Raw genomic sequence first — 20,031 nt, 5'->3', positions numbered from 1 at the left:
AGTTGGCGTTTCTGTGTGGAGTTTGCATGTTCTCCCCGTGTTTGCGAGGGTTTCCTTTGGGTGCTGAATTGGGTGAATTGGGTAAGATAAAAAATTGTCCCTAGTGTATGTTGGTAAATGAGTGTGTATAGATGTTTCCCAGTGATGGGTTGCAGCTGGAAGGGCATCCGCTGCATAAAACATGCTGGATAAGTTGACACGTACGCTTCTAGCGCCCAAACATGGTTACAACTTCCTTGTTTACGACAGTATGTGAACCGGTGTTCATTTACGGCAAGCTGTGCAGGGCACATGTGGTACAGAGTCGACAGCGTGTTGATCATTCATATTCCAACCGCACAACTTTAAAGGTAAATAACTACTTGTACTTTCTGTTCGAGTTTTATAATAAATTATGTTTATGTGGCATATATTTTGGTGTAATGCGCCTCTTGTTTTACACTCGGATATATTAGACATGCTAAAAAGCTAACCTGCATGCCTGGTTCAGCATGTTCGATAGCGCTCTAGTACCATGAGTTTCATTCAGTTTATGAGAGTTTGTGATTATAATATTGCGATAAGACTTAGTAGCTATTTAAATAATTTACGTAATAATGTGTTACCAGCAGTCACAATAACAGTGGTCATCAACTGGAGAACTAGTCGTTTTTGATCAAACGTTTTTTTCTGTTTAACACTACGTTAGTTTGCGCTTAGCCAGAGATTAACGTTAGTTTAAAGGGATAGTTCACCCAAAACTGAACATTCTCTCATCGTTTTTGCCGTTTACTTCTTCCAGACCTGCTTGACTTTCATTGAGGTATATTTCATGTGTGGAATATTCCCACATTCACCTCTCTACTTTGAATATTTGGTTTGAAGTCCCGTGCAAGTATGACTGAAACAACATTAACATTATATATTCTGTGAATGATGTTGTACTTTGTCAGTCGTTGGCTTCTAATACAATTTCACGGTTTAGAATCAACAAAGAATACTGTTGTAATTATATTGATAAGGAGAAAATCAGTATGTGCGAATATAAAACCATATTTACCTCAATAGCTAATAAAGGCTTGTAACCACTTATGGGTGAGTAAATAGAAAGTATTTTTGGGGGGGTGAGCTATTCCTTCCAGGTGAGAGACACTGTAGGCTAAACAACTTTGCTTTTTCATAGGTGTTTAACATTCTAGTGGGTAAAAACACAAATACAACACTTAATAAAATTGTGGATGTAGATGCTTTCTCAAAATTACTTGTTTTTTGCACTTAGCCACAAAGCTCCACTTCAGCAGCACTTACACCTAACTTATTAGTTTTATTAATATCTATAATCTGAATATTCGCTATGTTCATAAACCTGATTGCCTGATTATTCCTAAACTCTCCATTGTAAAAACTAAATTGAGCCTTACATCATCCACATTCATATTTTTCTGCTAGAAATCTATGCAAATTAACTCATCTTTAATTCAGTGATGCCTTATTTGTATATTTAAACACAACATTTTCAAACATTTCTAATATAAAGAAAGTTTGTATGTTATAAAGTAATCAGTCAGTTGGAAAATGTATCTTGTTGTTTATTATTTAACCTGCAGTGTCTCTGCTTAAATAGCCCCTATTATTTAAAAGGGACATATTTTTGTTTTGGGGTATCCAACAACAGGCTGATTGGTCTTACCCCCCCTCCCCCCAGCATTTGGGTACAGTCTGTGAAACCTCCGGGTTGCCCACTTTGGTATAGGATCCAATCACAGCGGCCGCCCAAAACATGCTTTATAAAACAGTTACTAACACTAATGAACTGGTCCATGAACTGTGTACAGATAAAGTTCCTGTCAAGCTCTGCAATGTCCTACATAGTCTTTTCTGATCCTTCACATCCTGAACAAACGGCTGATGAATCCCCCGTTGTAAGCGTGTATTGCTGAAGCACTCATCAGAAAAATGACGGGAACACAGCACAAGGCTGGGCTATAATGCTGAGGTATATTTGCAAAGATAAACGTCAACCACTGACTCTTCATAGCCTCATCAGGGAAAATAACACAAACTTTCCCTCACACTTCAGAGCACAGCGTATACGTGACTTGATTCAACCAGGATCTGCTACAGTGATTGTGGGTGGGGACGGGGGTTTCAATTCTTCTGGGTCTGTGTGCACAGCAAATGGGCGGGGCTTAGGTTCCATATCAACGTCACGCTGGCATGGCTAAAGACTCGTTACTAGAGCTGTGAACCTACACTGGTCTCACGGTTCGGTTACGATTATCATGCCATTGATTCGGTTCAATTTGATATCTCGGTGCATTGACGGTGCTTTCCATACACAGTTTTATATTTTCTTCACAGCAGAATTCTTGTATTAAAATGTGTGAATATATTTATATTTATATACTATTTGTAATGCAATTTTTTCATTTAATACAAACAGTCATATATATATATATATATATATATATATATATATATATATATATACACATATATATATATACACTGTACCTTTAAACAACATGAGCATTTATAGCAATAAATATAAATATCCCGCTCGCTTTCTGATCCTTGTCCTCTTAGTTCTTAGTCCTAGTTCTCTTACACCCCTTTGATTGGTCACAACCTCAACAAAAACGGCTGCGATTGGTTCTTGTGCGCTGCGCTCTTCACAGATGAGTGACACTTATAAGCGGCAGGGGCGATCACAGCTGATCCATGATAGACACGGTGGAGAACTCTGCAGGCATGCCTTTGTGTCTGTATCCAGAAGTATTTCTGTAAAACAGCCGAGAGCAGAGGAAAAGTCACGCTAGCAGGTCAAATGAGCCAAAGAGAGAGAGAGAACTTTCATTCTCTCAATCGGAGTGAAATAGGGGCTTCTGCTGTAAATGTCAGTGAAAGACTGATCCAGCAAACACACACGCAGTGAAATTGTGCACAGTTTCTGCGTTTTTAAGTAGTTGAAGCGTTGTAAATACTCACGCTCGCCTCCCTCACCATAGTAAGCTACGGCGACATAGCGCAAATGAGATAAATGACGTCAGTGCACAATAACCGGTTATGATTATTGCTGAACCGATGCCGAATTGTCCACGTCTGCATCGCGGTGATGAATAAATAGTTTTAAACACGATGTACTTTCAGATTTAAGACATTGCTGAATATTTCACCTCACTTAGTGCTGTGTTACACCCTGCAATGAAGGTCATTTTCAAAAACCCGTAATAGTGGCTCTTTAACATTCTTATTGCCCTTTATATCTTGAGATTTGATTGATTGTGTTTTACAGGATCTCCATTATGTCTTTCCGTGGTGGCGGCGGTGGTCGAGGAGGGGGTTTTAACAGAGGTGGTGGTCGTGGAGGCGGATTCGGAGGTGGTCGTGGAGGTGGATTCGGAGGTGGTCGTGGAGGTGGATTTGGTGGTGGTCGAGGAGGCAGAGGTGGATTTAACAGAAACCAAGACTACGGCCCACCCGAATATGTTGTCGGTGAGGTTTCTTTCTATTTTTCCCGATGACTTTAAGTGATGTGGTGTTTTATATTTGAGCTCATTGTGTTTTTCAGCACTGGGGGAGTTCATGCACCCCTGTGAGGATGAGATTGTCTGTAAATGTGTGACAGAGGAGAACAAAGTCCCATACTTCAATGCTCCTGTATATCTGGAAAACAAAGAACAGATTGGAAAGGTGGACGAGATCTTTGGGCAGCTGCGTGATTTTGTATCCTTAAATGATTTCGCATATGATGTTGGCGGTGCTGTCAGATGACTTCATAGTGATGTGGAGTAAAATGTTCTTTTATAATTATTTCTGTAAAGGCTACTGTGGGATATTTAGGTTGCTTAGGCTGCAAGAACCCACTTAGAATGTGGTATATGTACACTTTTAATTTTCAGTCAGCCAGCCCAAGCACGTCCTGGTGAACTCTTGTGTCATTACAAAATCACCACGTTTAAGGTCTGATTTCTTAAAAAATTTGTTATCTTCACTGCCAAATAGATATATGATTTAAAGTGGGTCTCAGACCAGACAAGAAGCACTGCGTTAAATTCCATTTTTCTCCACCCTGCCTTTAAAGGGTCACAAAACACGTTTTTTGAGATGTTGACAGTCATATATGTGTCTCAAGTTGCTAAAAACACTATTAGGAAAAAGTGAATATTGGTTGTTTTTGGTTAATTTTTTTCGGACAAATGTATCCTTCCGGCTTGAAAGGAAATTTTGAAGCTGGTTTCATGGCCCTTTTAAAATATGAACCATTATTTTACCCCAGTATTTTCAATGGAGTTTCTGCGTTAGCCTGCTGCTACTGATGGTGCTTCCGTTTACAGTCTTTCATCCCATTTTCATCCCAACAACTAAAGGAGTGCTTGAGTCTATTTAACGAATTGTGTTTTATTTGCTTTACAATGTCTATGCTGTAAATGAAACCTTATGAAATTGAAAATAGTCACAAACTTTAACTTTAAGTTTATCATTGGCTGAAAAACACTAGCTGTGCATATAGCCCATTGCTCTTTTTTTTTAGATGCATGCGTTTCTAGGGCCTCTAAATGTTCAAAATGATGCTGTGCTGAAAACTACTTGCAGACAAACTTCTGCATGTATTCTTTCTTATGTAAGTAAGTCCTTAACCAATTCCTCAGTATTTTTCAGTCAAACTCTCTGATAATATGAAGGCATCCTCATTCAAGAAGCTACAGAAGGTAAGCTCAGTCTTTTGGATTTTCCTTGTTGTCTGTTTTTTAACGTCTGAACCCTTTTTTTTTGTAAAATGTGGGAAGTTTTTATTTTTTTGTCTTATAATTTGATTTTGTAAATTAAAAACAAAACTTGTTGTAATGCATAGTTATTACTGTCAGTAGTTACACTATAGCTTTTTAAAGTCTTTTTAAAAATTTGGAACACAAATATAATAACATTAACAAGTAACATCAGTAAAGAAACAAAAAATCTATAATCGTAAGCTAATTAAGTTTATTAGTGTTAGGTTAATTAGTGTTATTAAAGCTAACATTTCAAAAGCATAATTGTTCATGTCAGCATTTAATGTAATGATACTAGGGTTGCACGAAATTGCTTCCCTCACAAGTCCAAAAACATGCGCTATAGGTGAATTGGGTAAACTAAATTGTCTGAGAATGAGTGTGTATGAATGTTTCCCAGTGATGGGTTGCAGCTGGAAGGGCATCGGCTGCGTAAAACATATGGTGGATAAGTTGGGAGTTCATTCTGCTGTGGCGACCCCAGATTAATAAAGAGACTAATCCAAAAAGAAAATGAATGAATATATATATATATATATATATATATATATATATATATATATATATATATATATATATATATATATATATATATATATATATATATATATATATATATATATATATATATATATATATATATAATTTCATCAGATGAAATGAATATGTATGGGAGTGCATCTACATAAAATAAATCAATCACAAACATTGAGAGATATAGTAGAGCAACGATACTGCACAAACAAAGCATGCAGTGCTATGTGATTTTTCTGGAAGTCTAGCAATATTTAGATGCACAAATATTATAATTGTAAAATAGCATCATATAGTCTATCATATATATATATATATATATATATATATATATATATATATATATATATATATATATATATATATATATATATATATATATATATATATACACACACACACACATTCACATTATGATAGTGGGCTGTCATCGGCATTAATGTGAGACTCTTATCTCGCGATTAAAAAATAAATAAATCGCTGTTAATCTATTCTCAAAGTTGGGTTGGGAGCTGGGTCTATTCTACGCAAGCTATGATGACTTTAACCTTGATATTTTAGCGCAGATGTATACCTGACCGGTGTATACCTCTGCGGTCTGCCTGTTTGGATCTGTGTGGACAGACGGTAGTAGTTTGTCAATAATGCCACTAATATATGCATACTCCACGTCTTAATTCAATTTCTGTTTAGTTCAGTTATGACATTTTTTTTAATCTAGATTTAAAAAATGTAATCTATGTCCACCTATAATATAAATGCCATTAATTTACCTTGAAAGTTTTTTTTTTTTTTTTTTTTTAATGCCTCAATATTTTTAAACTGAATTAAATTATAAAAACACGAATGTTTTGGTCTCTTTTAAATGTTGCAAAAACTTCATAAATCATAAGTGTTTTCAAATTCTGGTCAATAATAATACCAATTCAACATTGCAGAACCTGCGATGTGACTTGTGGATGCGCACATTGCGATATCGATGCTGAAATGATATATTGTACAGCCCTAAATGATGCATCATTAAAAAAGTTTTAAGTTTCCACAACTCTAAACATTTGCATGTGTCAGCATAGAACTTTGAAAAGTTAGCCATGTTTTGTGGTCTACTTGCTAATGTATTTTTTAAACACCCCGCTGCTTATCAGTGTTATTTCCAATATTAGACAACGATCAGTGGGTGTTCCTTTTAGAAATATCCATAATTTAGAAGCAGATATTGCTCCAGAATATCAAAGAAATTCTTACCAGCCTTCAAGCTATTTTAGTGGCTTCCTTTGGCTGTTCTGCCTCTTATCATTGTGATTAACTTCATTATGCAGACTTTTTTTTTTTTTTTTTAATGAGCTTTTCTCTTTCTCTGCTCTTGCATCAGTTCTACATTGACCCCATGAAGCTGCTACCCCTGCAGAGGTTCCTGCCCAGGCCTCCGGGTGAGAAAGGGCCACCTCGTGGAGGGAGAGGAGGCGGCGGCAGAGGTGGGAGAGGAGGTAAGACCGTGCAATAGTCACCATGACTAAAAATGCATCATTAATCTCAAATAATACATAAACGCTACAATGCAAAAAACGTTTCAAATTCATTGACTGTCAATAAAAATGATAGTTTCCACAAGGCATAAGAGCTTTCTCATTATGGATGGTAGGCCTAAATGAAGACAAAAGAATGTTTTTTTTAAATGTATCTGGATTAGTCAGATAAAATTAAAGTATTATGATTGTATCAGGTATTATTTTTCATGTACTGTGTTAATTAGCTGTTTGTGAATGTGAAAGATCTGCTAGGCATTAGTAACACTACATCCCAAATGGCGCACTGACACACTCAACAGCTTCGTATATGAATGTAGTGTCTTCCTAATTGGAACTCTAATATTTTTTTACTAATCAGAAATTCAGAAATTCAAAAGTTTCCCAGATGACGTTTGACGGTTGTCAAATTAGTGAAAGAAATAAAAATATAGTGAAATAGTAAATTCACTATAGTGAATTATAGTGAAATTATAATGTCATTCATTTAGAGCTGAGTGATTAATCAAAGTAATCGACATTCACTACCTATAATCAATTTCATTTTCCCAAGTCAATTTTTTCGATTACCTACAGAGAGTGGAGCCACATGACCCCACTTTACATGCGTATGATCCGGCGCAGCCTTCGCGCAGTCTCATACACCACTCAAAAAATGTACATGACAACCGCGTTGCACAAGTTTTGTGATTGGTCAGTTTGGTAGACAAGTTGGGGGAGTTTTAGGGTGGCGCGGTGCAAGTTAATTTGTTTCACTTTTTTTCGTAAGACAAAATTAACTGTTGGTTTTAGGCAATGTGTGTTTTAATTTCAGTTGTTCGATGTTGATGTTCAATAAATAATCATAGATAGTAGATACTTTAAAATCAAGTAGTGCGCCTTTCATTCAAAAATCTCTCATTTTTAATATGTGAGCATATTCACTGTGCAAAACTGGTCAGTGAACTATGAGGGCAAAAATAAATGAATTAAATAATCTTTCATTAATCTTAACCGAGTTAAAATATTCAATTTTGTTTTTAGGCCAAATTGCCCAGCCCTGCATTCATTATAAACAATTAGTACTTAATTGCATTGAGTTGAAGTTGCAAATCTTTTAATTGTTACCTGTATTCAGAACAAAACAAGGAAAAAAAAAAATAATTATATATATATATATATATATATATATATATATATATATATATATATATATATATATATATATATATATATATATATATATATATATATATATATATATATATATATATATATATATATACTATACAATCCTCATCTAATATTGAATGTATAGTTTTACATAGAAAACAAATTATAATAATATATTTAATAAATAACGTGCATTAAGAGCGTGCATTACAGCAGAAGCCTCTATTTCACTGCGATTGAGAAAATGAAAGTACTCCTTTTCTTTCTCTCTCACTCACTCACTGGCCCATTTGACCTGCTGGCGTGACTTTTCCTCTCCGTCCGGCTGTTACAGCGATACTTCTGCATACAGAATCTGCTGAATTTTCTCCTCCGCGTCAATCATGGATCAGCTGTGATCGTCGCTGGCTGCGCTGCCGTTTATCAGTGTTTATCATCGGTGAACAGTGCCAAAGCGTTGGAGCCACTCACAGCCCTTTCTGTTGAGCGCATGACCAATCATAGGGGTGTAAAAACGAACTCCCTAGACAAAACTCGGAAAGCGAGCGGGATATTTATATTTGTTTAGTTGCTATAAATGCTCGTGTTGTTTAAAGGTACAGTTTATATATCTCACTGTTTGTATTAAAGATGTATTACAAATAGTATATAAGTTTATTTCTACATATAAATACAATAATTGTTGTACTGTGAAGAAAATTTAAAACTGTGTATGGAAAGCATCGTCAATGCACCGAGATATCGAATTGAACCGAATCGATGGCATGATAATCACACCTCTATAACTTTAGCTTAATTTGATTGTAATGTAGTAATGTAATTATAAAGCTTCTTTGAGACGATAGTTCTTGTAAACAGCACTATACAAATACACTTGAATTGATGCATTATATCTTATGTATAAATCTGAAGTCCCCCACTATTGTTCCTATCACTGTGCAAAGGGAGATTCAGAGGAACTTAAATTCTGCCAAAACAAATGAATAACATTATATGGACACTTGAGCATGTAGTTGTGTTGTGTTAACATTGTGCTCTGCCTTTGAGAGAGTCCTAAAGCGAAGACTGTATCTGCAGGTGGCTTCCGTGGAGGTCGCGGTGCCAACGGTGGAGGTCGTGGAGGATTTGGTGGGCGCGGAGGAGGATTTGGTGGACGTGGAGGTGGCGGTGGAGGATTCAGAGGAGGCAGAGGTGGAGGCGGTGGACGTGGATTCAGAGGTAAATCAGCAGATCTAAGTGAAAATGTCTTTGCTGTCATATTTGAAAGAATAGTTTACCCAAAAATGAAAATAGCTGATGATTTTCTCACTCTTCAAGATGTAGGAGAGGTTTTTCTTGAGCAGATGAACATAAAAGAAAATTTAAGCTAAAACTCTGCTCATTGATGAATTCATAACGTACAACAGTTCTCGTGATGATACACTGAGGTTAAATGAAACAAAACAATCATTCTGTTCAATAAGCTAGATAATGAATGATGTATGCACACTCGCATGTGAACTGATGGTGTTTACCACAGATTGGGAAGACGTGCATTGTGTTAATCATAAAAATGGAATTTACTTAAGCTCATCCCTGATGCTGCACTCTATATAAAAAAGTAAGGTTGTGTTTGTGGGTGATCAATCAGTAAGATTATCTTCAGATTCTCAATATTTAAAAGGCATTAATATAATAAATGAAGCTTGGCTGTGGTGAACTGTTGTGGATTAAAGGTTATAATGCTGTAAATAATGTTTAGTTTTTGCATAGAATAATCATTTTGCTTTGTAAAACCTTAATGTGTTTTGTATTAATCAAGGGTGTGAATTAACATGAACTTTTGGGTGAAACTCTCCCATTAAAGCTGAAGGAATGAATCTGCTTATCGGATAGTTCACCCAAAACTGGAAAATGTGTTACTTATTCTCCTTCTATTTTTGTTCCAAATCCATCTGCGTTTTTCTTCTATTGAACACAAAGTTAAGCCCCGGTCAGATCACACGATTTTTATTGTTGGTTGCGAAAGTCACTATGTCAGATTATGTGAATTCTTTTATTTAATTATTTTTTCTTTTGATAAAATCTTGACTTGTCGTGGGTAACAAATGTGCCAGACTACACGTTCCTTCACGCTCCATCATCCTGTGACCTCTACGACGAGTGTTACCTCCAGGTGCAGCTAAGCTGCCGTTGTGGCTAGTGTATTCTGGGAAATGTTCTTACCTCTTGGCAGGGGCGTAGCGGACATTTTAAAAGTGGGGGGATGGCTGTATGAGATCATATGTTCATATAATTATTAATCACCTGTTTCTAAATGGTCTGTCTCTAAAAGTGAGGGGGACGGATCCTCCCGGTCCCCCCCGGTTGCTACGCCCGTGCCTCTTGGTTTCGAGTGTGGTCCTGAAACACCATTCTTCCGAGAGGTATCTAGCCTTTCCCCTTAGCCCTACGCCTTCAAGCTAAAGAGAATGACGAAGGGTTAAGGGGTAGAATTGGTTTTGGGCCTTAATTATCTTGTTTGTGAAGACTGCAGGGTGATGCATGAAAAAAAAATGACTTCGAATAATTAAGTAGTTTGTTATGTACTTTTAGGAGGCACACTTTAACATACAAGTGGGCCTGCCCGGCCCCCCAGTTACTCTGGTCTGCAACCGTCACTGGTCTGACTTTGACTTGATTGACCTTTCGATTTAGCACACACATGATGTTTCATATTTGAGGTATCGATCTTGTGGCTTTAATATACATTCGATGTTTCACAGCCATTGCATATTACATATCCAGCACTTGATTCATCCTCAATACCCACTTCACTAAACCGATCCCATACAGCATTTTTCTTTTCATTCATTTTGTTTTTTAATTATCCCTTAAGTTTCTCTCGGATCTGTTTCGCCTCCATTTCTGCTTTAAAGTGGACCTCCACCACACACACATTTTTAAAACAAAAATTACCTACAAATTAGGGCCCTTTTGCCTGATGAAAAATGCATCACCTCATTTGTAGTTTACGGAATGTTTAAAAAATACAAAGCAAAAATCATTAATAATTAATCTCATCCACCCATGACCCACCCAATTAATCTTTGTTACGACTTTAAAGTTTTATCTCTAGGGGTTAAAGAGGTAACATTTGAAGCGACTCAGTTTTTGGTGAGTTGGTGGCAAAAGGCAAAATAACAAAACGACAACCAAAATACTGCAAAAATAAGTGAAAAGAAGTCAAACAGCAAAATATATACAAGTAAGGAAAATAAATCAATTAATGTATCTTATGAATGGGGAAACAAGACTTAAGTGGCGCCAAATAAAAGAAAGTAATATAACAAAACTATCTATTAGAAAATAAACAAACAAAACCTCTTCAGTGTTTGCACGCTAGATCTAATACTACACTTCTTACCAAAGATATGGAGAAAACCTACAACGGGTGGCGCTCTCTTCTAAACTAGTTTGTTTAGACTGTGGAGTTTTCTGCGTGTTGCGAGGTGTTTGCCACATGACCTCTAAACTCCTCGATTCCCAGGGGAATTCAGACAACAGAAATCAGGGATAGTCAAATACACATATACAAGCTGGTAACAGCGAACAAAACAGAAAGAAGAACAAAGATTAAGCTCTAAAGTCACATCAACGTAATAACTCGCAACACAAGCCAAAGCACACGCAAAAAGGCCAACTAGAGAAAAGCAAGCAAGAGAGAATAAGCTTTCCCGGTCTCCTTCTTTTAAAACTTATAACTCCCTTCCTGATTGGCAGCGAAGGTGATGACGTCACATGGAGTAATGGAGATTGACATCTTCACGGACGAATGGAAAACGGGAGTGGGTTATCCTGAGAATTGACACAGAGAGAGAGAGAGAGAGAGAGAGAGAGCGAGAGAGAACATACAGGCACATACATATGGCCGTAATAATCATAATGTATTTTTATTAACCACCTGACCTTTTATTATCCACAGCGCCCGTGGATATAACCATCATCCGCACATCACTACATTGAACACAAAGGAAGATATTCTGAAGAATAAAAACAGCCATTGACTTCTATAGTGTTTTTTTATTTTTGTTCAAACTATTGATGTCAATGGCTGCCCCCCCTCCCCTTTATTTTGCTGCAGAATATCCTGTTTAGTGTTCAACAGAAAGAAATTCATACAACCTCTTGAGTTAGAGAATTTATATTTAATCTTTTTTGGTGAAATATTTCTTTAAGAAGTATGAATGTAATACAACTGAGCTGCTGTCTACCATTTTCATTAAGTGCGTATACATTAATTAGACAAATTTCCTATTGCTCTGCAGGTGGAAGATGATGAATGTCTCGCAGGATGGGATCTGTCCTTTCATTGGCTGATAAGACCTTCATTGAGAAGTCAGAAGCAGCAGCGTGTGAGGCCAACCAAAGTCTTTAGACTGCTAATTGACTCTTCTCTTGTACAGCTGAACTTTTTACTTCGTTTTGTACCATACATGTATTTTCTCAGCAGTGGACTTTTGTTTTTATTTGGTATACTGATAGGGCTAATGTTTTAGGCTAATGTTCGCATATCTGTGTACAAGAGGACGGGTGTTTCCACAACCTTGACTGGTTGGTTTGCATCAACTTATGTTTTTACAGTTACTTGACGTTGGACAAGTAGTAACTTGAACAGCACCAGGATTATGATATGTGAAGCCAACTTCACAGATTACAATGTAAAAACATTTAATTTTTGGTTTGATGAATGTCTACATTTAAAAACATTGCCATTTTGTTTGTTGAACTTCAGATGCCTCCATGGACTTAATAAATTCTGTGGTTTATTTACAACACTTTGGTTTTTACTAATTCTCTCTTGATGTTTGTTCAGAGCAAAGCAAAAGAGATTGGGTTTTGAAATCCTCTTCTGAATAAGAGAGATTTATTGTTTCTGTGAAATGAACAGAGACTGTTTCTTTCTAAACAGCAGTGTGTATTATCAACAGCTGGACGAAGTGTTTAATCATGGATTTTCCAGATCTTTCAGTGTACAATCAGACAGCACTGGGAATTTCTCTTGGATTTTCTTGTGGAAACAGTGTTTCCATAGAATCTGGCTAGTAATAATATTTCTACAATTTTGAAGATCCTCCTAATGAATAAAACAGGGTTGTCTGAACTACTCCAAGAGTTTTGACCACATTTCAGGCCTTAGAGAATGGCATTTTGGTGAGTAGGATTATTTATTTGTGGTTATTAATACACTTGCCCACTGTATCTGTAGTTATACAGGCTTATAATAAAAGGAAGTGATATTATGGTATTATGTAGGACACACTTGTATTGTTCTGTTTACAGCAATAATGATAATGGGATTATTTTCCTCTAAGAACTTGCATTTTATAAATGTAAGTCCCTGAAAATGTTTCCCCATTAACTATACAGCAATCTATGTAGATAATAGTTATAAATCTTAATTTAAAGTTATCTAAAAAAAAAGACGTGTCTTCTAACACTAAAGCTTTTATTAAACTATCACTATTAAACTCGCTCTCAAATTCAAAGAGTTTTATTGGCATGACTGAAACAAACCACAACGTTGCTAAAGCAAATACAATAAAAATACAAAACATATAAAAGAATTTAAGTAATAATAAACAAACATGCATGCATATATCGTTATATTATACACATATGTAATATTATGTCATATCTGTTTCAAAAAACTCCATCTCTCTTTCTCAATTCAATAATTGCTTTATTGGCATGACAAATATTACAAATGTATTGACAAAGCATTCACAAAGTTTACATGAAGTAACACATGAAGAAAAAACACAGTAAATAGTAAAAAAGAAGATATTTATATATAAAAATTAAATAAAATATAAATATATCATATTCAATGCATTGTATATTATTCAATGTTCATATACAAATCAATAAAAATAGGTCCGTATACAATGTGCACAGTTTCTCTCTCTCTCTCTCTCTCTCTCTCTCTCTCTCTCTCTCTCTCTCTCTCTCTCTCTCTCTCTCTATATATATATATAATTTATATATATTTTTGTTGCACAAACCATTGGGAACATACATACTACACAACATAAAAGGTGAACATAAAACTAATATAACAATGGTTATAAAATCCACAAAGCATAATGTACAGCATTTCTACATCCAATGATTTTGAGCAGTTAATAAGGGAATAAAAAAACTAATACAATATACATATCTCAGTTTTTTTGCTTTTCAACAGTTTCACAGTAGAAATAAATCAAAATCGATACAAAAAATGGTTAATGTTGGAGATGACCTGGCAAATTTCTGTTTGTGTCTGTGGATTTTTTCCAATAAAACAAAGAAGATTAGCAATATATTCGAGACATTTGTTGGATTTGTTTTCATAATTAAAAAAATAATAATATCTTTTAAAGTAAAATAACTGAGTGTTGTCATTTTAAAAATATATTTTGCTAGATCCCTTTTTCATTTACAACTTTTCACTCAAAAAATAAACGACAAAGTTTTCTTTATATAGTCAACATTAGTCAGCATTTGACGTCACGTCGATCAAAACTGTTTTTTAAAATTGTCTTAAGATAAAATGGGTGTTGTTCAAAAGTTTTAGGACACATTTAATGAAAAGTATTGATCCGAAAGTTGAATACTGTATGTAAATACTGCAGTAGACTAAATAGGAATTTATAATTATATACGTACATTTTGTTACTTTTGAACATTTCTATTGTACGTCATTTCGGATATACAAGCCTTTATCAAATCATTAAACGAAATCCATATACGTAATTAAGCATTTACAGAGTACAAGTGTCAGGAATGGTTTGACAAGCTATTTCTAGTTCGTGAAGGAAGAAAAGCTCGCTCTTTGATTTATCGTCTAACAGTTCAACTGATAAATCGTTTAGCAACAGACCAATGAATTGCCCAAGCACTGCCCTCGATGAGAAAAACAACGTTCTTTGCTCTAGCGTAGGCACGTCCTCGTCTCTTATTGGTCGAAGAAAGGGTTCTTCAGTTTACCACGCCCCTCCTTCTCTTCCTCTCGCGCTGAAAGAAAAAGCATGGACACAACTGGGAAAGTAAGTTTGCAGCGAAATTTGCCTACACCCTGTGAATAAATATCAACAGAGTACATTTGTTCGTGTTTAATGTGCATAATTGTGCTATATTTGTGGAAAAATTCGAGCACGAAACGCAGTCCAATCAAAAAACGTAGCAGAATATGTAGCAGCACTTGTTCATGACAGGAGTGCAAATCCGAGTATACAAAGATCTTTTGTGTTGTTTTGACCTGTTTCCAGTTGCCCTTGTTTTCTGAATTCAGCTGTGTGACCGTGTGCATGCATAAAAGATCAGAAACATGTTCATCTAATCTCTTCATTGTTGCGTTCAACAGCCTTTCACCTTCAGCAGCGATTTCTTATCGCATGCAAATACAGATTGGCCATATGCTGGACATATTTTGCTATTAACTGAAAACAACAACAACAGTGTGTGTTTAAGTGTACTATATCAGAGCTTTGTCTTACATAACCTTCATTTTAGGTGTAAAATAGTGAGTAAAGCATCTCTTATAAGTGTTTGTGAACTAAAAAAGTTTCTAATTTAATTTCCAGGTGATCAAATGTAAGGCAGCAGTGGCCTGGGAAGCTGGTAAGCCTCTTTCCATTGAGGAGGTGGAGGTTGCTCCACCTAAAGCCCATGAAGTTCGTGTGAAGGTAAACTATTAATCTGAACATTGTACCTCTCAACAAAAGCAATCGGTTATTTGATATGCGTAGACTGCAGTTATTAATTAACAATCACACAATAATGATAGCATTAACATACTTTAGTGTACTCAACCTCATCCCATCCAAGATGTAGGTGACTTTTTTTCTTTTTCAGTAGGACATAAAAGAAATTTTTTAGCTGAAACTGGCGACCTAGGTGATTTTAAGTCAAATGCTACCATCACTTTAGTCCTAATATGACTGTAAGTGTTTTGTATGGGGACATTAGGGATTCTCACTTCATTTCATTTACAGGGGATCGTTGGAATTGAGGTAAAGTTGGTGTTATATTCGCACGTTCTGACTTTCTCCTTAAAAATATTTATAATTACACAGCCATATCATCCTGCAGCCCAAGACTGGTTGCTTGCTGAAGCTAAGCAAGGCTGAGCCTATAAGTACATGGATGGGCAACCACATGGGAAAACTAGGTTGCTGTTGGAAGTAGTGTTAGTGAGGCCAGCAGGGGGCGCTCAACCTGTTGTCTGCGTGAGTCCTAATGCCTCAGTAAACTGAAGGGGACACTATATTGTTTCAGATATACTATATGGTTCAGATGAGACGGTACTCTCTGAGGTCCCATGGCACTTCTCGTAAAGAGTAGGGGTGTAACCCTGGATTCCTGGCCAAATTCCCTTCATGGCCTCCCAATCATCCCCATCCACCGAATTTGCTCTATCACTGTCTCTCCACCCCACCAATAGCTGGTATGTGGTGAGCGCACTGGTGCCATTGGCCTGTGACTGCCATCGCATCATCCAAGTGGATGCCGCACCCTAGTGGTGGTGTGGAGAGACCCCCCTCGTGGTTGTGAAGCGCTTTGGATGTATGGTCAAACACAATAAATGCCCTATATAAATACACATTACATTGAACAGTGAAATTGTATTTAGCAGCCAATGTTTATCAAAATACAACATTGTTCACAGTTAAACAAACAGTGCTAATGTTGTTTCAAAGTCATACTTGCATGTGATTTGAGACCGAATATTCAAAGTACTATCGTAAACAATATAGGGAGCATGTCATAGGTTGTCACTGAACGAATGTGCAAATATAAAACCAAGTTTCTCTCAATGTAGTTGGGGGCTTTATTTCCATCCAAATCTAGAATGTCTGTTTTTTTTCTCTCTCTCACGACCAGCCTTAAAATTCTTGGTCAAATTACCTCCTGTTTTTTGACAAACACAGAGGTCGTGTGCTGATCTATTTTTTCATCCAAATTCACATCTCTGAGTTCAATCCAAAAATTGTTTTGTTAATGCTTTTTGGTCACTAAAACACATTGTACAGCTGCAATTTGCATGAGAAAAGCAGCAACTCGTATATTAAAAATGGACGCCTGCGTTACCTGTTTATTATTGAATAGCTGTTAAAAGCCACCTTTTTTGAGTCGTGTTTCAGTCCGATGTAATTGGCTGTTGAAATGACGAACACGCCATGCTGTAGCTCCACATGAATCTGTTCATTTCTATTGCGCTTTTACAATGTAGATTGTGTCAAAGCAGCTTAGCAGTTCAGTTCAGTGTGATTTAATTTTCACTGCTGAGAGTCCAAACACTAAAGAGCAAATCCATCGATGCACAGCTCCACAAGTCCCAACCAAACAAGCCAGTGGCGACACTTCACCAATTGACAAAAGTGAAACAAAAAAAAAACCTTGAGAGAAACCAGGCTCAGTTGGGCACGACCATTTCTCCTCTGGCCAAACTTCTGGTGCAGAGCTGCAGTCTGGGCGCTGGAGGCAGGAGAACGCTGGACGTCCATCATGGAGAACTGCAGGTGTCAGTAGGTCAGGCTGGCCCACGGGATCAATGCAGAGACTCGTCTGTCACTGTGGTCTTTCAGGAATCAGTCTCATGCACTCCACTCCTCCATGACCACCACAGCATCAGCTCAGGATACGGCCTGGTCCAGGATTATGAAAACCTTGGCATCATTTCTTCACAGGTCTTGGATTGCATCAATGATGCTGCATAATCTCTAGAGGCCTCTGGATGAGTATCCCCAAGTGGAAATAGAGAATAAATAAAATAATTAGCGTAGCTGCTATTTATAGTGCATTTAAACAAGAAATGCAAAAATTAAGTGCTATAAATGAAAATAAGAGTTATATAAACAGACATAGAAACAAACAGGTTAAGCATATGAGTGTTTCTGACAAAATGTCGGGTACATTAAGACAAGGAGGAGTCTGTCCTACAGGTGGTTTGTCAAGCCCACTCACCAGCGTGGAGCACACTCATGCATCATACAGTACCTATGTATGTATTATATACATATAATCTAGAGTTCTAGTACGATCATAATTGAAGCTCAGGCTGTGGATTAAATCGAATAATGTTAGTGATGTTTAGTTTCTTGATGAAACCAATAGTATTGTTTCAAAAGCTTTCCAATCAGTTATTAATTCTGTTACACCTGCATATGTGTTGTTTTTTTTAACTCTTAAAGTGTCATAGCTGTTGTCTTGCATTTTATCATTCACCAAGAACTGTTTCAGCAAAAACAAAATCATCCTAAATGATCTGCAATAATAAAAGAAGCCACATACAACTTGATTTTTTTATTCGTAACCATTTTTGTGTGAACTATCCCTTTAACTGATAACGTCAGGATGTGCTTTCCTAATTGCACTGGCTCTGCTATAGCTGTAACAGACTGGCTTGCAGCTGCAACCTGTCAAGAGACCATGTTTTATGTCAGCTTTACACTGTGCAGGCGCAGAAAGGGTCAGTTTTGACTCTGCTGTCTCTTCTGAAGCGCCGTTATGCAGAATTTCTGTGTACTATATTAAAATAATTAAGCAATAAAGTCACTTATAGAGAGAAATGTATTCAAAGTCTGTAATGTAGTTGGAAATCTTTAACTTGTTTGTGTGTTTCAGATCCATGCTACAGGTGTGTGTCACACTGATGCATACACTCTCAGTGGAAGTGACCCAGAGGGCTTGTTTCCTGTCATCCTGGGTCATGAGGGGGCAGGCACTGTTGAGAGCGTCGGTGAAGGGGTCACCAAATTCAAACCAGGCATGTCAAAATAGACTATTTACCCTCACTCGAATGACACATAGAGACAGGTTTGCTAACAGGTTGCAAACAGTGAATATTAGCAATGAAAGACATGGTAAACAGGTTAATGTTTGGTATTTTTAAATCCTAAAGCTCACTTATATTTGTATTTTTTTATGAAGGTGATACTGTTATTCCACTGTATGTGCCTCAGTGCGGAGAGTGCAAGTTCTGTAAAAATCCTAAAACCAACCTGTGCCAGAAAATCAGGTAATTATGAACTATAAAATGTCATATTCTCCTTTATAACAAACAGCTCTTAAAAATGTTGGGTCAGCAAGATTAAGTTTTTCTTGAATAAAGTTTTTATAACTTACAATAAGTGTATACATTTGATTTTAAAAAGGTAACACTTTATTTTGATTGTCCATTTGAGTATTAGTTGATTGTTTGCTTAATATTTGTTGATTTCTACTATAAGAAACATGTCAACTTACACTAAGCCTAACCCCAACCTAAGAGTCTACGTATAATCTAATGAGAATTAGTTGGCTTGTAGATGCAATGTAACTTAAATTCAACAAATGGACCATCAACATAAAGTGTGACCAATATAAATGATAAACATACATTTATTTTATTAAAAAAAGGTTTAAAAATTAAAATGTACTCACCCTCAAGCGGGTTCAAACCTTTGACTTCCCTTATGCTGTTGAACACAAAAGAAGATATTTTGAAGAGTGTTTAAAATATCTTCATAACATCTACTTTTACATTTATATAAACTAGTTTGAGTAAATGATGGCAGAATTTTATTTTAATAGTAAAATCTCTTTAAGCATATTATTTTTGAGCAAATTAACTTTTTAAAAACAAAAAGATAAAGCTAAAATACTTACGACTTCAAACATTTGATTAGTAGTGTTGTTTTTTTTTCAGATTTACAGTGTGGTCCATAAATACTGAGACATCGACACAAGTCTAACATTTTACACCAACACATTTAATTTAAGAGTATTTGCAGCCAAATCAGGTGAACGCTGTAGGAAATAAACAGTTTGCATATGTGCCTCCCACTTGTTATGGGACCAAAAGTAACTAAGCAATAATAGTAATAATAATCCATTGTGTTTGTGTATACAGCCAACTATGTTAGAATTGTGTCGATGTCCTAATATTTGTGGACCTAACTGTAGTTGCAGACACTCAGTTGTGCTGTGATTTTTCAGGGTGACCCAGGGTCAGGGTCTGATGCCCGATAACACCTCCAGGTTCACCTGCAAAGGAAAGCAGCTCTTCCACTTCATGGGCACCAGCA

General features: G+C 36.3%; 2 protein-coding genes across 2 annotated transcripts in view; both read left to right on the top strand.

The window, feature by feature from the left end:
• Window positions 1-264: 264 nt before the first annotated feature.
• Window positions 265-12,759, top strand: gar1 (GAR1 homolog, ribonucleoprotein). The gene is made up of 7 exons (XM_056472953.1): window positions 265-350; window positions 3,275-3,474; window positions 3,551-3,705; window positions 4,632-4,691; window positions 6,658-6,772; window positions 9,041-9,181; window positions 12,250-12,759. The coding sequence occupies exons 2-7, from the start codon at window positions 3,285-3,287 to the stop codon at window positions 12,258-12,260; spliced, it is 672 nt and encodes a 223-aa protein (XP_056328928.1). The 5' UTR covers window positions 265-350; window positions 3,275-3,284; the 3' UTR covers window positions 12,261-12,759.
• Window positions 12,760-14,942: 2,183 nt separating this feature from the next.
• adh5 (alcohol dehydrogenase 5) overlaps window positions 14,943-20,031 on the top strand; it is an 11,333-nt gene continuing 6,244 nt past the window's right edge. Inside the window, exons 1-5 of the mRNA XM_056471912.1 lie at window positions 14,943-15,009; window positions 15,547-15,648; window positions 18,590-18,731; window positions 18,896-18,983; window positions 19,943-20,031. The exon at window positions 19,943-20,031 is cut by the window's right edge and continues 131 nt beyond it. Of these exons, the coding sequence (XP_056327887.1) occupies window positions 14,992-15,009; window positions 15,547-15,648; window positions 18,590-18,731; window positions 18,896-18,983; window positions 19,943-20,031 (439 nt within the window). The 5' untranslated portion in view covers window positions 14,943-14,991. The remainder of the gene's footprint in view (window positions 15,010-15,546; window positions 15,649-18,589; window positions 18,732-18,895; window positions 18,984-19,942) is intronic.

The sequence above is a fragment of the Danio aesculapii genome, chromosome 14 (genome assembly GCF_903798145.1).
Source record: "Danio aesculapii chromosome 14, fDanAes4.1, whole genome shotgun sequence".
NCBI lineage: Eukaryota > Metazoa > Chordata > Actinopteri > Cypriniformes > Danionidae > Danio > Danio aesculapii.
This window is presented reverse-complemented; position numbering and strand designations above follow the sequence as displayed.

What these genes read in the sequence shown, in the direction of transcription:
- gar1 (XM_056472953.1), top strand. Translation starts at nt 3,285, where the DNA reads ATGTCTTTCCGTGGTGGCGGCGGTGGTCGAGGAGGGGGTTTTAACAGA. An exon ending in CCCACCCGAATATGTTGTCG is followed by an intron (nt 3,475 to 3,550) that starts GTGAGGTTTCTT and finishes TGTGTTTTTCAG; the next exon opens with CACTGGGGGAGTTCATGCAC. An exon ending in CGGCAGAGGTGGGAGAGGAG is followed by an intron (nt 6,773 to 9,040) that starts GTAAGACCGTGC and finishes CTGTATCTGCAG; the next exon opens with GTGGCTTCCGTGGAGGTCGC.